The sequence below is a fragment of the Uranotaenia lowii genome, chromosome 2, assembly GCF_029784155.1.
Source record: "Uranotaenia lowii strain MFRU-FL chromosome 2, ASM2978415v1, whole genome shotgun sequence".
NCBI classification, from domain to species: Eukaryota; Metazoa; Arthropoda; class Insecta; order Diptera; family Culicidae; genus Uranotaenia; species Uranotaenia lowii.
Window position 1 is genome coordinate 70,715,360 of NC_073692.1, and position 22,000 is coordinate 70,737,359.

Genomic DNA, 22,000 nt, shown 5'->3' on the forward strand with positions numbered 1-22,000 from the left:
TTATTGCAAGCTGCTATTTCAATAAAAATATGTTAGGAAGATCAAAATGAAAGCATTTTTGAATATCCACCTTGAATACCGATTTTTAAGATGTCCATACCGATAAAAGATTTTATGGGTTTCAAAATACCGATTTAAATGTGGCATCACTGGGTGGAGCGAGCAACGTCGTCCCGAGGGAGCCGAAAGCGGCTCAACAAGAGAGTAAACCAACAGGCTGCTCCAAAGGATCGATGCCCAAAATCTACGGATTTTCATCATTTCCTACGGAATTTCTACGGATTATCGAATAAATTAAAGAGTCTAGGGGTACAAGATAATTCATCGACCAAACAAAAGGTCATCAAATCTCATTTATCCAAAATTGGTATAATTTCCGTTTTTTTTTTATCAAAACTACGGATCTGAGCGGTTTGCAATGTGGTCACGCTGCTCCAAAGCCACCAGAAGAGAGCAGCAGCCAACGTTGCTCATAGCTTCAAGTGAATAGAAAGTGAAGTTGTGTAAATAGTACTGAAGAGTAAAATAAAGTATGAGTGCACTCAGAAAACTCGAGTTCTTGTTTGGTTCGCTCCTGCTCTTGCTCCGATGCCACAATCAATCGGCTCTTTTCAGAGCCCAACTAAGAGAGAGTTTGTCATCGCGGCTTTCGCCTCCAGGCAGCGTTGCCGGATTGCAAACCGCACAAATCCGTAGGTTTGACTTAAAAAAAAATTTACTGATTTTGGCTGAATGAAACTGGATGATCTTTTTTTTGGTCGTCAGGCTGAATTTTCCTTATATTTTTTTCGACAATCCTTTAAAAAAACCGTAGGAAATGCTGATAACCGAAAATCCGTATATTTCGAGCATCCGAGAAATCCGTAGATCTGGCAACGCTGCCCCCAAGTCCAGTTCGATTGTCTAGAGGGGTTGTCTAGAAGAGGCCCGCTCCCACAGGGGGAGTGAGTCCTATCAGTGGTTGTTTTGGCAAGCCACACCCTAGAGTCCACTTCTGGTTGTTCGTGGTCCAACACTAATCATCAGAAACCTAAGCTTTTTCGGACGTTTGATTACTAATCTAGCTGAATTCGTGTCAAAAACTACAACACAGTCACATTTGAAGGATCGTTTTCCTCCGAATTCCTTTATAAAAATTTGAACCTGTTTTGGAAAGTCAGTAGTGTACTAACCAGGTATTTAAAATGCGACTTCTCATAACCGTACTGACCATTTGCGCCTCGCAGTTGGTCGATGGCCAGCGGCATTGGAAGTCACCAAAACAACATTCTTTCGAACAAGCAGTGTCGGAATGCTCCAGCTATCTGAGGTTGTCAAACGAAACTGTTGCCCGCTTCAAGAACAACGGTTACCCCAACGACCCAGAGAGCATCAAATTGGTGCACTGTATTCTGATAGATCTCAAGGCATGGAGCGATGAAGGTGGTTTGGTGAGCCATCTATTGGAAGTGTTCCTTCAGCCACCGCTTTGCGGTCGTGACTACAAACAACATACACAGGAATGTCTTGATAGAGATTTGCTGGGAGTAAACCCTAGCGATCATCAGTTGGTAGCTTATAAATCGTTCCTATGCTATCTCAACTACTACGGACATCCAAAAAAGGAGGAGAAATTCTTAAAATATGCCGAATCAGAACGAGAACTTGTAATGCGGCAATCTGTCCAGATTCAAAACATTCCACTGAAAAGTTTGCAACAGTTTAGTCTAGGAATTATTGACGACAAATTGGAGTTCCCAGAGCTTGGCTATACATACGCAATCCGTGTCGGTTACTACACTCCGGATATCGGCTTCGACTTCGAGAATCTGTACATTCAGTTCGGGGAGCCAGCACTGTTGGATGAATCAACACGACAGTGTCAGGCCAACGTTCAAAAACAGTTCTGCCAAGAACCAACACGCGTTTATCAAATATTTAATCAATGCATTTCGCAGTACACCACATCCAGGAAGTTGGTACAGCGTGTCGCTGAAAGTTTAGTGCGGGAAGCTGGTATCACTTGTAGCAGTGCTGAATCTGTTCCACTCCCAGAGGCAGTGAAAGAGGTTCTACCAGTGGAGTCTCTTCCTCCATTGTGCTGTGGATCAGCAGTAGGTCCGTGCGATAAATGTGAGCAGTATAACTCTATCCCACCACGTTACAACAAAGGATTGTAAAGTTTCAGAAGATGTTATAAGAAGGTTTTGTTATTATAGATAATAAATGTTGCAAAGTTTAAAGTTATTGTTACATTCGTCCAGCGAAGAACAGATGACGCTGTTAGAAGAAAACACTTAAGTTTTCACTAGGGTTTTAGCAAAAGACAACAACACCGCCAACATTCTACAAAGTACAAGGGATTTTTCTCTAATCGATTTTTTATTCCACTAAGTATGAGTGACATAGATGGCAGTCTTCATAAATTACTGATTTGTGAGTTGAAGGAAGTTATGTGCTTGGTAAAAGTTGGATGAATAATGTCAAGTCCCCACAAAAGCTAAAGGCAGCTAACGCAGATTGACAAATTTTATCGTTCTTATCGAGTCCGGTTCATGTCCGAAACCACAACACAATGACATAAGTAGAACCATTCCAATATAAGAATGCATACTTGCTTGGAAAATTAGGAGTTCAAATCGAGGTAGCACAAATGCGACATCTCGTTGCCATACTGGTTGTTTACGCCTGGCTGTGGGCTGATGGCCTACGACATTGGAATTCTTTCGATCAAGCAGTATCCGGATGTTCCAGCTTTCTACGGTTGACAAACGAAACCGTGGCTCGTTATAGGAACAGTGATTATCCCAATGAACCAGACTGTATCAAATTGGTGCACTGCATTTTGATAGACCTTAAAGCATGGAGTGATGAGGATGGTTTCGTGAAACAACAACTTGAAGCGTTCTTCCAGCCACCGTTATGTGACCGGAACTACAAACAAAACACTCAGGAGTGTCTTGATAGAGATTTGGCAGAAGTTGACCCTAAAAATCATCAACTGATAGCTTACAAATCGTTTCTTTGCTACATAAAGCACTACGGACATCCCATTGCGGGGGAGAAGTTTTTAAGGTATGCTGAATCGGAACGTGAAGTTCTTATGCGACAGGCTATCCAAATTCAAAATATTCCACTGAAAACTTTGCAAGAGTTTTGTCAAGAAATCTTCAGTGAACAATCCGAGTTCCCGGAACTCACCTATACGTACACAATTCGAACGGGTGTCTACACTCCAGAAACCGGGTTTGAGCTTGAACGTCTGTACATTCAATATGGGGAGCCGTTACTGCTGGATGAGGAAACTCGACAGTGTCAGGCCAACGTTCAAAAACAGTATCCTGAGGAACCGGCACGTATCTATCAAATATTCGCACAATGTATAGTGCAATACAGCAATTCCGAGAAGCTTGTACAGCGTGTCGCCGAATGGATGCTACTGGAAGCTGGGGCCACTTGTAGCCATGCCGAATCTGTTTCACTTAATCAGCAATTAGAACAGGATACACCTTTCCCAGTGTCATGCCTAACGTACTCAGGCTGTCGAGCAACGGAAGTTTTATGCGATAAGTGTGGGCAGAAAGACCCTTCTCCAACTCTTGAAATCATACCTCGCTACAACCAGTGATTATAAGGTTCTAAGATCTGTGATGTTGTAAATTATATCAATAAATGATGAAAGTATTAGGTAATTTAAAATGAAAAAAAAAATTGCTCACAATGCGTTACGTGTATCTCGATCTGAGTTTGTTCCCAAGCCAAATGAATATTAGTCCATTTTTCTATGACAAGAATACACGAAAAGAAAGATTTACCACATTTGAACAGATGTACAAGCTCGAACAAAAAATCTTCATAAACTTGGGTAAAATTTCAATTGCTCTCTTTTAACACGTTCGTCGCCACGCTCATTTCGGTTGTTTTACTTGTGGGGCCCAAACAAAATCTCGGAGCAAGCAAGCAACCAGGGAGAACTCCACTATTTGTAACGTGTGGCTAAACTGAGCAGCTAACTGGATTGACAGAGCGTCACATGCTTTTTGTTGTGACGGGGCCTCCCAGGAAATACACCCGTCACCCAAATATGGGTGCCATGGCGACGACGCTCTGTTACTTGAGTTTACCGCTCAGCTTCGCCACACGTTTCAAATATGGGAGTTCTCCCTCTTTGCTTTCTCTCTCTGAAAATTTCTTCGGGCCCGGCTAGTAAAACTACAAAAATGAGCGTGGCGACGAACGTGTTAACACGTTCGTCGCCACGCTCATTTTGGTAGTTTTGCTAGCCGGGCCCAAAGAAATTTTCAGAGAGAGAAAGCAAAGAGGGAGAACTCCCATATTTGAAACGTGTAACGAAGCTGAGCGGTAAACTCAAGTAAGAGAGCGTCACCTGCTTTTTGATGTGACGGGGCCCCCCAGGAAATACACCCGTCTGCCGAATATGGGTGACGTGGCGACGAACGTGTTAAAGCAGCAGTGAAACAGTGCCATTTTCTGCTTGTGCATTCGGGTGTTGACTGTCGAGAGCAAGCGCCTCTCACGAATCAGATTTTCGTGCCATCGCCTGGGCATCTGGAGTCGTAGCGTTATTTTCATTGAAGCGTCCATTTTGTTTTGTAAAGCTGTCGCAAAATAGTTAGACTGTGCTGCAAGTGTGCTGTATGTGGCTGATTTCTCTCGGTTCACTGATCACTCCTGAGAGAAAATACGAGTGGAGCAAAATCTGTTGTAAAGTTTATGTGAGTAAAGTTAACGGAAGACGAGGAAGCGTCTAAAATCCAAAAAGTGAAAAATAAGAACTAAAAAAGAACGATAAGTGTTATCCGTGTGGGTGGAAAAGAGCGAATGAGAGAAAATGGCGAGAAGGAATAATAGGGACCTGGCGGCAGAACTATGCCTTCTTATATGGATCCCGATGGCCTGTACGGAAAACTACAGATCCTCATCATGGAAACTACTGAACCTGTCACCAAATTAAATCTTTTTGAGGTAAATAAGACGATCTTTCGAGCCGCTGGACGCCCACTCGAAGCTACCACTGAAAACCGAGGAATAAGGTATGTTTTTAAAATTCGTGATTGCACGAGGTGGTAAAGGTTGATTCACATCCCACTCTGAACAAAATTAAATGCATCGTATGTTGCCCAGAAGCGATGCACTGCTCTATCGATGATTTGAAGGAAAATCTAGTATACCAGAATGTAGTTGAAGCTAGACAGTTTGTTCAAAAAAAAAACTGAGCCGTTAGTGCAACTAAGGCCTCTTTTCGTGTTGACTATCAAACGAGTCTCGATTCCGTATAATGTCTTTTTCGGTCCCATACGCTGTGTACCAAAATATATTATGACAGACTAATGCAATGCTTCCATTGTTTTGCTTATTGACACACCAAAGCCAAGTGCGAGAAACCAGAAGCATGTTTGAACTGCTCCCAGATTTATACAATAGACACATGTTCCTCTCCCTGTATTCGCTTAAATTGTTCTGGCAGTCATTCGCATCGACACTCTAGCTATCCCGTATTGGCAGTGGAATTTGTTTTGGAGAAGTAAGACAAATCATCGAAGACCAACCATCAAGTTTTTCCCAAAATGGTGGGTTACAGAACAGTGCAAAATCTTATGCAAAATTTTGAAGTGAATCTAAAAGAAAAAGATTCTACAATTTCATATTTCATCCTTATTAGCTGTTATTGAGGACATGAAGGAGCAAAGTGAAATTAGTAACGAAAAGATCGATGATATGTTTCTTCTTCACCATCCTCCCCGGTAAAAACCTCCTTCCCATTAGCTGTACAATGGAATGTAAATGGTCTATGGGCTCATAGGCATGAGCTAGAACTCTTAATTCAAAATGAACTTTCGAACAATCGAAGCTCTACGGAAACATGAACAAAACAAACTAGGTTCCTCTCTAAAAGACTTAAAGACATACATAGATAATGGGATATGAAAAGCAAGGGTTCTGGGAACACTGGTGCCCCAGCCAACGGAGTTGGCATTGAAGTTTGTCATGACGTTGGCATTTCATTTATAGCCCTAGATGCCACTCTTCAAATAGTAGCTGTGAATACCAAGTATCCTTTTTCTGCCACTTTCGTATGAAGTATGAGATACAAATAAAAGAATTACAGAAAGTGATAAAAGCGCATCCTCTTCCAATTGTCTTGCTGGGTGACGTCAACGCTCATCATCATGCTTGGGGCTGCGATAAGACCGATTTCCGAAGATGTTCTCTCCTGGAGCTTATCCTCAAGAATGACCTAGCTATCCTTTACACCGGAGAAATTACCCGAAAACCTTTCCACCACCTATCATCGCCCGACATTGATGTTTCCCTCGCATTTCCCTGAAATCGCCTCAAAGTTGCTCTGGACTGTAGATTCAGATATTTGGGGAAGTGATCACTTTCCAATCCAAATATTAAAAACCTCCCCTCTATATTCTGAAACCCAACGTACTCATTGGATATACGACGAAGCGAATTGGGATCTTTTGGAGGACGAAATATGTTATCACCTCCGAAATGAGCAGATCCTGAATTTCGATGAATTCACCTCGCCATGATGGCAATACCACGATCATAGGCAAAAAATATCTGTGAACTGGTGAAACCCCAAGGTAGCCACAGCTATCAAGATTCGACGCAAAAAACTTTACCGACTGAAAAAGATTCCTTACGACAACGTACGAAGTAAATTCCCACAGCAAGAAAGCTCCGACCTAAACCAACGAACGAAACCCACCAGTCACTCATCATCATACAACCATGAAAAATCATCTATAAGTTTAAGTAACCAAACTGAAAAACTCCAACAATAGTAAATTCATATTCAACACACACAGTATAACCATACCATCCATAACACAAACCGATATCTATACTTCATAACCAACCATACATTTCATCAATACCAAAACATGCCAAACATGAACAATTCCAAAAATAAAAACAACAAAACAGTTCAGAGTAGGCTTACAAAAACAGTAGACAGCTGTTACAAGTGAAACACGAAGTAAATGTGTAAAACCTCACTTCGCAAAAAACAGTAAGTTACAATATTTATCTCTCCGCTCCTAAAAATCATAACACACAGTTCATCGACAGCAGAACCACCGTAGCAAAAGCTCCCATCTAGCCTCATACCCATAGCCCGATCTAACAGTACAATACGTGGTAAGTGCAACACCATATTTATTAAAAGTAATTTGTTAGATATTAATAAATTTTCAAAAAATAAAATAAAATTGTAGATTCTCCTTAGAAAAAGGCAAACACCAAAGGCCGAAACGTCGGATTAGATGTAGGTAAACGTGCTGTTTATAAATTATTGTTATACATCGACTCGAAAAATGTGTAGAAGAGTCAACGCTTTTAACGGAAATCGTCTTGTGCCACGTCCAAGTTTGATTATTAAAGCAAAAATTACTCAGGATCCCTCTGAAATAGCTAATGCTATTCGTCGCTACTTACAAAAAGGCTTTGCAACCAACAGTAGTCTTTCTCAGTGGTATTGGTGCCTACTTCGCACACCTAGAAGGAATACTGAACCCTGCCATGACTACCCGTTCCCACTGCGAAGTAGCTGTGCTAGATTAAGGCAAGGCGTATGATTCGATCCTTAAAAATGTCATATGCGGACAACCACGTCAGTGGGGTTTCAGTCACAGAATATTGAGCACATGTGAGGACTTTATGGAAAATCGAACTTTCAAGGTGGCTATAGGAGGAACATATTCTCAGGGATACAAGCAGGAACAAGGGGTACCTTAAGAATCCGTACTTGCTATTACTCTCTTTTTAGTAGGAATGAACTCCGTCTTCAAATTTATTCCCTCTAATGTACATGTCATGACATATGCTGATGATTCTGCTCCTTGCCATTTGCCGAAACCCAAAACAATCGACAAAAAATCTCCAAAATGCAATCAATGTAACGGTAAAATGGTCTGAAGAGTCTGGAATGACGATATCTGGTCCGAAGAGCAAATGGTCCCACTTCTGCTCAGGTTCACTAATCAACCCAAGCAGCTGAAAAAGAACATCGACACTTGAATGAATATCTTCAAGACTGGTGGCCAGAAAAAGACATGAGGAAACAAAAAGACGCTTCTGACGATATTCAAAGCCACGGTGCTCCCCAAGATACTCCATCGGTGGGGCATTGTTAGTACTGGAGGGGAAGGCATCTTAAAAATAAATCCACCAACCCGGATATAGGTGATTTCACCCCTAACTCCGGGATACAACTTTGCTCTGGTGCCTTTCGTACAAGCCCCATATTCTCAATTATGGCAATTATGAACTACTCCGAAAAGTATCAAATTTACTAGCTAATTGTCGAAAGCTGCTTGAAAAATTCCCGCAAAATAACCGAAGTTTTTCCACTCATTGCCAACAAACCACCATCGGGTATAATCAATCCCCATAACCTGACCTGACCCTGGAGAATACTTTCCGTGTTGTTGATCCTTCTTCTAAAGCAAGAGCGCGTTCAACCACCTGATAAACACAAGCTACTCAAATCATCTTGCCATTTATACCGACGGTTCTGCCACTCAGACGGGACTGTAGGTGTTGGCGACTACAGCGAAGGAATCCAAATCGAAGGACGTTTGCCTGAGCAATGCTCCATCTTTTCGGCAGAAACCTTCGCCTTATTCACAGCTATCGAACTCCCCTCTAATAAGTCTAAAATCATCCTTTCTGACTCTGCTAGCTGCATTGATGCTATATGTTCCGGAAGAACATCACACCCCTGGATACTGAAGGCCAGATCAGCCTTGAAACACACGCAAACTAAAATATGCTGTGTACCAGGTCATTGCGGTATTCGCGGCCACAAGAAGGCGGATATCCTGGCAAATACCGGACGCAGCGGGGAATCCGTCCGGGCTAAATGGAACTCACACTTTTTATCCGAGAGAGATTGGTTCGTTTTATATCGTGCTTGGAAAGATCGCGATTACAGACACGCGCAACGTACCTTGATGAGACTCCGAAATGGACATACTAGGCTACCCACTACTGCTACATCGAACGAAGCAGTGGTACTTGCGATTCCCGTGGTGAAAAAAATGACGGTCGAACATATTTTGGATGAATGCCGGTTACATCAAGCTGAATAGATGTCACTCTTTAAAAAGTAAGTAACGATTTTGCGTCCCATTGCGAAGGAGTGTCTCTAAGATATGTGCGGGAGTCTATTTAGCTTCCACACATTTCACTGGAAATTTTGCAACAATATTGTCAAGGAATCTTCTACGAACAACCGGAGTTCGAAGAACTGACCCATACGTGTTAGATTCGAATCGGTTACTACACCTCAGATATCAGATCTGATTTCGAGAATCTGTAAATCCAGTTTGATAACCCTATACTACTTGATGAATCAAAAAGACAGTGCCAGGCTGACATTCAGAAACAAATGTGTAAGGAATCAGTATGTCTCTCGAATTTACATTTAATTAATTGCCCAACATACCACCTGAAAGCAGCTTATGCAAAAAGTCTCTGAGAAATTAGTGTTGGAAACTGGGGTACTAGTAGACATGTAGCTGTCAAGGATCTGTCCCAGTTTCAGAGCCAACCTGATCGTGCTCGGGCTGTGGATCAGCGAATGTTGGACTCGTATATATCGCACCGTGCTACATTCGGGGATCGTAAGATTCCAAGAGCATTCAGAAGCATTTTTTAACACCTAGCACCTAATAAACGTTTTAAAGTAAAAAAAAAATAGTGGAAGTCGTTGTTTATTTTGACTCTTGCTCGTGGCGCCACTAAGTTTTGATGCTTAAGCACGTGCTGTTTGTTGCATAATTTTCAGCTGACACGCCTACAATAACATGGCATGGTTTTACAAACGAACTTCATTGTGTCATTCTTTCATACATATGTAGATAATTAAGTTACTCTGATTAGCGAGGGCTGAAGAAGTTTAGATCGAATCACAGTTCAGATACTCGCACAAAGTGCGTGTAGATGCAACATAAATATTTTTTTCCGCCTGCTAAAACAATGAACTGGGAACTGTTTTAATTACGAACGACATTGATGCCTCTTCTACTTATTCAGAGATTTTGATTGACATTCTCGGTAATAAAATAAAAGCGATATTATTTATTTGACATCTCGTTACATATTTCTTGAAATTCAAATAGGTTTAGTGTGGTAACGTTCGTTGATTAAATCAAATGCGCGTTGTGCAGTTTTATTATGAAACAAGTATTTATATTAAAAGGAATCTAATTTTAGAGCACTAAGTGGAACCAGACTGTTTATAATCATATTTGTTTGTACTTGTTATAGAACTTTAAAATGATTTAAAATAAAGTCTCATGTACGACATTGCGTAAAATGACGTTTAATACTGCAACATCTTGTTTTGTCATTTTACACATTGATAGAAAAAAAATCAACCGATAGGACTTTGCAACTTGCAAGTACTCACCTAACACCACTGCTCGAAATGGCTTCCACATCGTAACCGAATTCGGGTCCGTTCCAGAACTGTTCCGGAACTCCCTTCCAATAAACATCCACCGTAATTCGGTTGTTGATCCGCTTTCTAATGCTATAGCCGCCAGGAATCATCAGTGGTGCCAGTTCCGGTGCACATGCTTCCGTCGCGAAAACGGTGCTTACCCAATCCGACCAATAGACATCTTCGAAATTCCTCGCCTTCGGCAGGGCCAATCTGCTTCTAATTTGAAGTTTGTATCTCGTGAAAGGAAGTAGATCTTCGATCGTATGAGTTTGTTTTTGATCACTGGAGAAAGTGAAGTTTTGAAATAAACTTGTTTCTCGAACAAGTTCCGAAGCTAACCTGAACTGGAATTCAAACAAACGATGAGCGTCCATCGGACTTTTAGGAAGACTCCACTCAACCAAAACACTTCGAGTAGTAATTTCAAAAATTTTAAAGTTTTCTATCAAGCCCGGTCGAAGCAAATCGTAATTGTTGATAGTGAAATTCATCGCAGTTTTCCCAAATTTGTTCTCCGACTCCAATTTCATCGTGATTTCCTTATGCGCCGATTGATATTCACAGCGCTTTGTTGAACTATTGAATCGCCACAGATTAAGGTCCTTGCTGTAATGCAGCGCACACAGCGATCCTGATCGGGCCACCGAAAGGGTGTAAATAGTAGGTAGATCACAGTACTCGATTGCGGTAAAATCACACGTCAGATACTTTCGATTTTCCGATATACACAGGATATCATCTTCGGAGACCATGCGAGCTTTTCTGCCAACGTAAACACTTTTTGGTTCGACCACTGGCTTATCCTTGTAGAAGCAAAAGTAACGATTGACGCCACACAGTTCCGTTTCGTTGGTGAGATCTATTTTTGCTAGTTTCGAGTTTACGCCGTTCACCTGTAATGCATGACAAAATTAGGAAGCATGAACTAAAACATGCAATTTAATGTGAACCTAATGACGATGGACTAACTACTGCAGCATTTGTAGATTTGAAAAAAAAAATGTGTCCAACTACGGATGTCTAAAGTATTTTAGAAAGGCTTTTCGAATATTGTGTACTTTAATGCTTCGCTTTGCATGGCGACCGTCAAAAATGGTTTAACAAGTCGGAGCACGATTAGTTTTAGATAATCGAAAGTTTCCATGCTTTTCTTAAAATTTTGGGTAAAGTTCGTATTACTTCTCGCGAAACCATTCTCGCTGATTTAATATATAAAAGGCTTGTTATGTTACCTAAAGTTGGTAAATACAATAAAAATATTTTTTTCCAAGTAAAATTTTCAATTCAAGCAATGAAGAAACGTGAAATTACTTGGTCCCAAAGGGAGTTTAAAAATAAGTGTTAAAAAACATGACAGCAAATTTGCTCGCCTTCGGCAGCGTTTGGTCCTTTCCTCACTCTAGGCCTATCTATATGATATATTATGTATGATATATGATATGACATATGATTGTCAATTTCGATTTGCAATTAAATAAACCTTTTTCATAGAAACTCAAATCTTGACACACAAAAACCCTACCTCGTCTTTAAAATTGGGTTTTATTGAGAAGTGTATCATTACAGTATATCATTATATCAGTATATCATTACAAATTTTATGCTTATATGAAATATTCTTAAAAAAAACAATTTTAGCCTCGATTTTAATTTGTATTTTTTGTTCTTCGAAACGCTCAGCTCCTCATTCAAAAAGGTTTTGAAAAATTACCCAAGACCACAAAATTCACAAGGGTGCAAAGAATTGAAGAGCTAATTTTGATTAATTTTAGTGCTTTTAATATTTTGGAATAAGATTAAAATTATTTAAGATTTTTCTGCATTTTTCTAACATAACTTTAAAATACTTCATAACATATTAAAATAAAGGTATTTATCAACATTCCCCAAGACCGCAGGTAATTTTGTCTTCTGCATAAAACAATTTATAGAAATTTCTAATTTGTTTACTTTTTCCAACTTTGTAAAATAATAGGTTTTCAAATGAAATTTTAAATATTTTTTAAAACAAAAATCAAATGGGACCCTTGAAGCCAAAAAAGGAGTATAAGTGTATAACAGCTTATTTCTAGAAAAAAAAAACACGCTTTTAAATTATTTTGTTTGGCCTTTTTCCATATACTCTTAAAGAATTTTTATTTTTACTTCCAATTTAAAAGTGTGTAAATAAAATTTTATGAATCCGAAATAATCATCAACTAAAGTTTGAAATTTGAAAAATCGTTTAGCATCATTACCTCAAAATCGACCATTTTGTCACTCATACCACTTTGAAGGTCTCAAATCGTTTAGCAAATTTCAACAAATTTGTTAAATGAAATAAAACTTTTTTTAAATTTTCTCAATAATGTCAGAAATGCTTGATTTGAAAAATTTTAAATCTTTAGAATTTATCTTTTAAGGATACTTCATCATCATCATCATCATCATAAAAATATTCATCCTGAATTGAATAAAGTATAATAATTATATTCAGAATCAGTTAATTTCTTTCGGGTAGATTTGTAGATCGATTATCAATGATTAGTTTCACTCAAAACTTATTCATTTTTAAACTTATAAACTCCATATTACCAAAACAAGAGGTGATAGACAAAATCTGACAAACCTATTTTAACCCCAAATTTAACAAAAATGTACAAAATCTGAAAAAGCATTAAAAATAATGTACACAAACTCACAAAAATCACTGAAAGTAATGTACACAAATATGACTTATGTTATAAAAATCAAAAATAAGACAAAATAATGACTAAAATATTACAAAACTGTGACCAAAATATACGAACAACTTTTACTAAAATTTGAAAATCAAATGACAAAAATCGGAAAGAACTATGACAAAAAAATTGACAAACGAAAAAGTGAAAAATGACAAAACTTTGAATAAAATACGACAAATATATGAAATATGTGAAAAATTTTAGCAAATGTGACAAAATTATGATCAAAATTTGACAATAAAATGACAAAAACCTGACAGAACTAGTATAAGAGCAAATGTATGTCAAAAAATTTGCAAATATGATATAATTACAAAAAAAAAACAATAAAAGCACAAAAAACCTGACAAATGTATGATAAAACTATAAATAAAATTGACAAAGGTGGTGAAAATATGTCATTAAAATGAAAAAGAAAAAATAAGAAAAATAGGTTAAAATATGACCAAGTTCTGACAAAATTATGAAGAATGAGATAAAAATATAACAGAATTCTGACAAAATCATTGTCAAAAAACTGACAAAATACGACAGTAAAAAACCAAAGGTTTAACAAAAAGCAACAAAAATTTAAAAAAAAAAATGGAAAATATGTAACGAAAATATGACAAATACGATAAAAATCGAACAAAGTTGTACCGGATAAGTTTTTCAGTAATTCTCCGCCAACTGCATCGTTGATAAAAGTCGTAAATTACAAAAAGAGAAGATGTGAAACGGCTATAAGCAAACCAAAAAAAAAGACAAAACTATGAAACAAAATTTGTCAAGCAAATTGAAAAAATCTGACAGAAATAAGACAAAAATGCGACAAATGAAAAATTACAAAATCATGACAAAAACTGACAAAAATCTTTATCACATTTGTAATATGTTTGTCGAAGTATTGTCAGACTTCTATCATTTTATTGCTAAATTTTGACATATTTGCCCTTTTTTCATTAGCTACACTAGTTTACAGCATTTTTGAACTCAGTAAACTGAAGGTCATTTCCAATGTAAAATCGGGCGCTGAATTCGAAAATGAAATTCAAAAAAATCTCAGTAGAACCGTTTTTGAGCTATGCTCCAAATATGAAATATCGAAAAAATTAAAAAAGTTCTTGTACTTAGATTAAAATATCTCGAACGGCATAACAGTAATTTGAAATCCCTCTTGTGCATATTGAAGGTGATTAAGTGTTCTATCGATCATCTGAACACTGTTTTTGCGTTTGACCAACAGTATTGTTGATATTAGTGACTTTATAAGAAAAAAAATTATAAAAAACGCATTTTTTTAGAGAAAATTTTGTTTCAACGAAGGTTTTAGACTCGATGGTAGCATTTAAAAAATCTGATTTTCTTTTGCGCTTGAATATCAATTTAAAACAAAGATTTCAAGTGGTTATTTATCAAAATCGGTTGAAAATTGAAGAAGTTATGGCTACTTTACCATAACTGAAAATTTTGGAGTTTTTAATAATTTAACGAACCGCAGTACACTTATCATAGTATAGGAAGAATGAAACATGATAAATCTCACTCGCTCCAAGTCAAAATTATTTATTAGCTTACCAGAAGGTCACATGCCAAGTTTCAGGAAGATCTGACCATAGGGAGGGGTTGCTTAAGTCTCAAACGTCAATTAAATTTTGAGGTATTTTGCTCGGAAGGAACGAAAAATACTGGTTTTCATCAATAACTTTCTTCATCCCTAGCTGATTGTTTTTTATGGTTGATTTTCTTAAAGCCTAAGTTGAGACAAATATTTCACCTGAAGACTGTAACTCGATTGGATTTGAAACAGAAAAGTTATTGCGGTTCAAAGATTGTATTTTGGTCAAAAATTGTCGTATAAAACGCAATGGGTAAAAAGTACTCATTGCGTGTTGGACAAAATTTGCGGCCTTTGAACCGCAATAACTTTTCTGTTTCAAATCCAATCGAGTTACAGTCTTCAGGTGAAATATTTGTCTTTATTTAGGCTTTAAGAAAATCAACCATAAAAAACAATCAGCTAGGAACGAAAAAAGTTATTGATGAAAAACCAGTATTTTTCGTTAGTTCCGAGCAAAATACCTCAAAATTTAATTGACGTTTGAGACTTAAGCAACCCCTCCCTATGGTCAGATCTTCCTGAAACTTGGCATGTGACCTTCTGGTAAGCTAATAAATAATTTTGACTTGGAGCGAGTGAGATTTATCATGTTTCATTCTTCCTATACTATGATAAGTGTACTGCGGTTCGTTAAATTATTAAAAACTCCAAAATTTTCAGTTATGGTAAAGTAGCCATAACTTCTTCAATTTTCAACCGATTTTGATAAATAACCACTTGAAATCTTTGTTTTAAATTGACATTCAAGCGCAAAAGAAAATCAGATTTTTTAAATGCTACCATCGAGTCTAAAACCTTCGTTGAAACAAATTTTTCTCTAAAAAAATGCGTTTTTTATAATTTTTTGTCTCATAAAGTCACTAATATCAACAATACTGTTGGTCAAACGCAAAAACAGTGTTCAGATGATCGATAGAAAACCTCATCACCTTTAATATGCAAAAAAAGGATTTCAAATTACTGTTATGCCGTCCGAGATATTTTAATCTAAGTACAAGAACTTTTTTAATTTTTTCGAAATTTCATATTTGGAGCATAGCTCAAAAACGGTTCTACTGAGATTTTTTTGAATTTCATTTTCGAATTCAGCGCCCGATTTTACATTAAAAATGTTGGTCAGTTAATCAAGTTCACGATTTTTTTTAAACTTTGTAAACTAGTGCTATTATAGTTGTCATGTTTTCATCACATTTGTCATATTTTCCATAATGTTTTCAATTTTTTGTCAAAGTTTTTTTCCAAGTTTTATCATTACTGTAAATTTTTTGTCATTTTATTGTCAAAATACTGTAATCTGTCATATTTTAATGATTTTTTGCATATTCTGGTCATGGCTTTATCATTTTATTGCCAAATTTATCAAATTTTTGCTATGTTTTTCTCATATTTTTGTCAAATTTTTTTCACAGTTTTGTCAGAGTTTGTAATTTTTTCCTCATAATATTGTGATATTTTTTTCATAACTTTGTTATATTTTTGTCATAGTTTTGTTAGATTCAATTATAATATTTTATAGTTGAGCGGAAGCTGCCATATTGAATTTCGAGTCAGACAACGAAATTCGACTTCTACTAATCGATTTATTTCATCAATTGTGGTGGGAGTTTCATGCGATTTTCAGTCATTTAAAGCGTTTTGATTTTTTTTTATTAGTTCGTTTATTTGAAACGGCTTGTATCGCTGGTTTTGAGGAGACAAACTCTCGTTATTGTATTTCCAATTTATAACTAAAAACTAACATAGTTGAGGAAAGAAAAAAAGAAAGGGAAGAGAAAATTATACACGAAGATCGATAGCTTTAAGGAAAGAGTATAACTCGAATATGTAGTCTAGGTCAACTGCAGCCAACACATCCCTCGCAAAGCATTTTTGAGTTAGATGGAATCCGCCATCTTGGATTTCAAAATGGCGTCAAAAATGTTTTTTCCAGCCGGCAGGCATCGAGTATTTTTATTTATTTCCTTAAGATTTGTCTTCATAATTTGGATTCTGCAAACAAATTTGCTAAGTTTTTTCCACGTTTGAATAATTTTTGCTAAACATCGTAGGTTTTTTTTTCAGTGTTAAACAGCTTCGCAATTCGCGTGCACTGTAGCTGGCCTTTAAAAATGAACTTGCGAAGTTCATCCGGTGAATAAACATTCTCGCAACATTCGCAATTCGCTTCGCGCTCACTGTGTTTGTAAGTTTGTACCCTAAGACGACTCTACAGAATCCAAACCACTGATTCCCAGCAAGAAAAAAATTCATTACCGTTCATTTTCCGCTTCGCTGCAAAATAAATCCGAAGCGTCCCGCCTCGGATTTATTCCGCAGCGAAGCGGAAATTGAACTTAAAAATCACTGGGTCCAATTCCAAATTTTGAAAAGTATAAAAGGAAGGTCAATTTGAAAAACTAAATTAATTATTTTTAATGAAGAGATTAACCACCGTTATGTTTGTATGTTACTTTAATTTGTCGGCCTTAGCGGTGAAAAGTGATGTCCTTTTTAGTAGGGACATCTAAAGCTTATGAAATTTTATAGGTGGATAGAAGGTTAGATGAAAATGAAAGATGTTGAAAATGAGCGGGTAAAATTTATTTAGAAGCATATAATCACATATCAAATTTTTGTTCCTCACGGGTATACTACTATGAAGCAGTAGATACAGATAGAGTTGCATCTACCACCACACATTGGCCTACTAATGTGTGGTGGTAGATGCAACTCTATCTGTATCTACTGCTTAATAGTAGTAGGCCCGTGAGGAACAAAAATTTGATATATGATGATATGCTTCTAAATCAATTTTACCCGCTCATTTTCAACATCTTTCATTTTCATCTAACCTTCTATCCACCTATAAAATTTCATAAGCTTTAGATGTCCCTACTTAAAAGGACATCACTTTTCACCGCTAAGGCCGACAAATTAAAGTAACATATAAATTAATTACCTTCTCTTTGAATTATAAGTTTATCACCGATGATTTGTTTTTTTTTATAATTTCGACGGTTATATCGGTGAATGTAATATTTACCTGAGTTGTTAAAAAAATCAGGTATTGATAAATTCATTTAAAATTTGATATAATTTATGAAATTAATTTGCGGCTTTATCGGTGAGGGTTAAAGAGTTGAAATGAAAGACGGATAGAATATCAGAAGAAAATTCTAAGGTGGTGAAAAGAGCGAAGAGCATTTGAAATAGAAGCTTGACCACATACTAAATTCTTTGTCCCACACCAATTAACTGTATTGGAGAAGTAGTACCCAATAGAGAAGGCACTACGTTTTTCGATACAGTTAATTATGGATGGTTCGACCGCCATGTGAATGCACATGTGTCGAACCAGAGGGAGGCAACGTTACACGATTTGTCTATGTATCGTGTGACCAACATCTTTTAAATAAGTGGTCGTGAATCTCGTTTTTAAGCTTTTTTTCCTCAGATTTAAGCTTTTTTTTGCCTTGAGAGCATAGGAGATGAAAGCTTAAATCTGAGGAAAAAAGCTTAAATCTGTCAAAACGAGGGGAAACAAAGGGGAAATCTGAGAGATGTGCTCCATACGGTTTGAATAGCGTTGCCGCCGTCTGTGTCGAACGGACAAAAAATTTAGTATGTGGTTGCTCTGTTAATTCTTCTATTGTGCGTTTTCGTTCGATCGATGGCTAGGTAGATTTCTTATTTTCGTTTTGTGCGCAAGTTCCAACTGGATTGAGTTGTCGCCTACGGTCAACGGTCAGAAATCTTGGCCTAACTTTTTTCGATTATTTGAACGATGTTTTGTAATTGATTTTTTTATAGCCGAATTATTTTTATTATTTTAAGAAGAGAAATCACCGCACAGTGGGCCAGGAACCACACTTTTGCGGTCAAAATTGACTGCAGGCCAGAGGCTTCGTTGTAGCTCATTGGTGTCTTCTACAAAGTTACTCGACTATATTTGCGCTATCTATTGATGGATTTGAATTAGTTCTATTTTTCTCCGCATGGTGGCGCCAAAATCTAACTTTTTACAGAAGCAAGATGCATGCATGGTTTCTTCTACAAAGTTGTTCATTATACCTTTTACATCAACTTTGTAGAACATTGTTAAGCTCTATGTTGTGTACGTAACTTGCAAAAATAATAATTTAAGGAAACCTTGCAAAAAAAAACGGTTTTTTCACCTATTTTTGTGTTTAGCTATACAATACCTCAAATTTCCACAGTATTCGATTGGAATAGACTTAAATGAGATATTCTAGTGGAAATCTTATTCGTTTCGCCGATTTTTTCTGTCAAAATTGCAAAAAATTGGTTAAAATTATACATTTTTCAAATTGCAATAACTTGCTTGCGAGCAGTTTAGCGCACCTCATTTTTCGAGAAGTGACCGCTGTGATTATGATCTAAAAGCATGTAAAAAATGTCGGTGGGTTCTCGTGGGTTCCTCGCCAAATGATTTAATAAAGTTGGTAAGTTTTCAATACAAATCCACATATTTTAAGACCTTTTTCAAAGAAAACATCCGAATTTCTCGTAGAAAAGTCGAATTTTCATCGTTCAATTATTGGAGTTGCTGCTTGAATAAATAATTCAGCACATTTTTCGCACTTTTAATATAATTAGAAAAAAAAATAAAAATTTTCAAAAATTAATTTAAATAAAAACTTTTTAAATAATATTTTATTTTTTTTAATAAATTTTACCAAATGTGCTTAATCGCTTAATTAAGCATCGCAATGGACTAAAGCAATAATAAAACGACGAAAATTCGACTTTTCTACGAGTAATGTGGATGTTTTCTTTGAAAAAGGTCTTAAAATATGTTGATTTGTATTGAAAATCTACCAACTTTATTGAATCATTTGGAAAGGAACCCACGAGAACCCACCGACATTTTTTACATGCTTTTAGATCATAATCACAGCTGTCATTTCTCGAAAAATTAGGTGCGCTAAACTGCTCGCAAGCAAGTTATTGCAATTTGAAAAATGTATAATTTTAACCAATTTTTTGCAATTTTGACAGAAAAAATCGGCGAAACGAATAAGTTTTCCACTAGAATATCTCATTTAAGTCTATTCCAATCGAATACTGTGGAAATTTGAGGTATTGTATAGCTAAACACAAAAATAGGTGAAAAAACCGTTTTTTTGCAAGGTTTCCTTAAATTATTACTTTTGCAAGTTACGTACACAACATAGAGCTTAACAGTGTTCTACAAAGTTGATGTAAAAGGTATAATGAACAACTTTGTAGAAGAAACCATACCTGTATCTTGCTTCTGTAAAAAGTTAGATTTTGGCGCCACCTTGCGGAGAAAAATAGAACTAATTCAAATCCATCAATAGATAGCGCAAATATAGCCGAGTAACTTTGTCGAAGACACCAATGAGCTACAACGAAGCCTCTGGCCTGCAGTCAATTTTGACCGCAAAAGTGTGGTTCCTGGCCCACTGTGCACCGTGAGTTAGTTTTATGAAATTAATTTGCGGCTTTATCGGTGAGCTCGAACCATCCATAATTAACTGTACCGAAAAACGTAGTGCCTTCTCTATTGGGTACTACTTCTTCAATACAGTTTATTGGTGTGGGACAAAGAATTTAGTATGTGGTCAAGCTTCTATTTCAAATGCTCTTCGCTCTTTTCACCACCTTAGAATTTTCTTCTGATATTCTATCCGTCTTTCATTTCAACTCTTTAACCCTCACCGATAAAGCCGCAAATTAATTTCATAAAGCAAACTCACGGTGATTTCTCTTCTTAAAATAACTTGATATAATAGATGTTTTATAAATGTTTTTAAGAAATTTATGAGGTATGGTTTATTTTGTTTACTTATTTTGTCTTATCGCCCTCAGAGGAGGTACCCCTCAGAGGAGGCACCAGCGCTTCCGAAGTCGGGGCGTATCTAAGTTCAATAAATTTAGAATTAGTGATTCATAGAACAACTAGCTAGCCGGCGAAGAACTGTGAGGTGCAGCAAGATGGAGAAGAGAAATCGCTCAAGGCAAGCACGATCTTTCTGTGCAGTAGGTACCTAGTGGCTGATTTGTTTATTGACGGAAGACTCCGTTCAGAAGTGGATGTGTTCAATTGCAAATCTCTACGCTCAGTGCATTGCGATTTTGACATTAAAAACGGGATGTGGGTTTAGCGATCGATTGACATTGCAAGTGGGATCATAAATTGCATAAAACAATTGCTATGAAAGGGACTAAGCAAGTACATTCTTGAGTGCAAAAAAACCAGGAATGTAATTTATTTGAATCAGGATTTAAGTTTTTTCATAACTTGCTTTTGTTCAAAAAATTTTAACTACATATCTCTTATTTTCTTTACAGGTATCGTTTTGAAATTTAACTTCCATAAAAAAATATCTTATATTATTAACTGTTTCTTAACACGTTTACGCCTAGTTGGAAAATCAAAAGCCATGACAATGAAATTTCCATTTAAAAGAATTCGGTTCAGTAGGTCACATCAACCGGTACTTTCTCTTTACATTTATTCTGTCTAAACTGTAACACTGTAAGTATGCATTTGCAATCATGGATTGACCAGGTTAAACGATATTAATTGACCGTTGAGGAACGGCAGCCAGACGATACAAGTACGTTCAAGTCTGGGCTCATCGGCAGAAGATTACAACTGTTTTGCACAGTAAAATGTGCTTTATTCAAAGTTTTACACATCTGATAGAACTCAAATGCCAGCTGACTGTTCGATGAAAACAATGTTTACGTGACTTCCAATTGAATATTGATACCTGTGTTTCTATTTTGCGATTCACGCCATTCTTAGTTTGGTTGATTTCCAACATGCTGATGTCACTACTGCCCACCAAAAAGTTGTCCAGCGTGCATTCGAGCAGGAAGAAGGTTACATTGGTGTCAAGATCGATAATGGAGGTGTCGGGTTTCGTTATTCCTATAAACGCCACAAAAATACAATGTAAACAATGTTTTCGTTATCAATCACCGCAATTTCGTTACTAGAGCTTACTTCCTCGTCGCGCAAAAACATCTGACGCGTGTTGAATTAGAACCTGAGATGCGGCTAACAGAACGCAAAGTAAGATCCTTACTATTCGATACATTCTATCTTCGTCGAACAACTGTTAACATTTTGAAACACAACTTATATCAAACAAACCCAAAACTTGCAACATTAGTTTCACACATCGCTCCTGTATTGTAACTGCACTGACCGAAGACTGAGCTATATTTAACTATGCTGTTCAG

The 22,000-nt window shown here is 36.9% G+C and overlaps 2 protein-coding genes across 4 annotated transcripts in view; one reads left to right on the top strand and one right to left on the bottom strand.

Annotated features, from left to right (window-relative positions):
* The window catches only part of LOC129748050 (uncharacterized), a 211,293-nt gene that overhangs the window by 115,112 nt on the left and 74,181 nt on the right, over positions 1-22,000 (top strand). The window lies entirely within an intron of this gene.
* On the bottom strand, positions 4,951-21,983 carry LOC129747756 (uncharacterized). The gene is made up of 5 exons (XM_055742104.1): positions 21,762-21,983; positions 21,526-21,686; positions 10,802-11,355; positions 10,427-10,744; positions 4,951-5,014 (listed from the first exon to the last, which is right to left on the bottom strand). Exons 1-5 carry the CDS (start codon positions 21,853-21,855, stop codon positions 4,951-4,953), a joined length of 1,191 nt encoding a protein of 396 aa, XP_055598079.1. The 5' UTR covers positions 21,856-21,983.

Bases quoted from the DNA above. Each gene is read 5' to 3' on its own strand.
- LOC129747756 (XM_055742104.1), bottom strand. From the start codon at position 21,855: ATGTATCGAATAGTAAGGATCTTACTTTGCGTTCTGTTAGCCGCATCT. The intron at 10,745-10,801 runs GTTAGCTTCGGA...CACTTTCTCCAG, and splicing joins TTGTTTGAATTCCAGTTCAG to TGATCAAAAACAAACTCATA. The intron at 5,015-10,426 runs GTGAGTACTTGC...CTCGGTTTTCAG, and splicing joins ATTTCGAGCAGTGGTGTTAG to TGGTAGCTTCGAGTGGGCGT.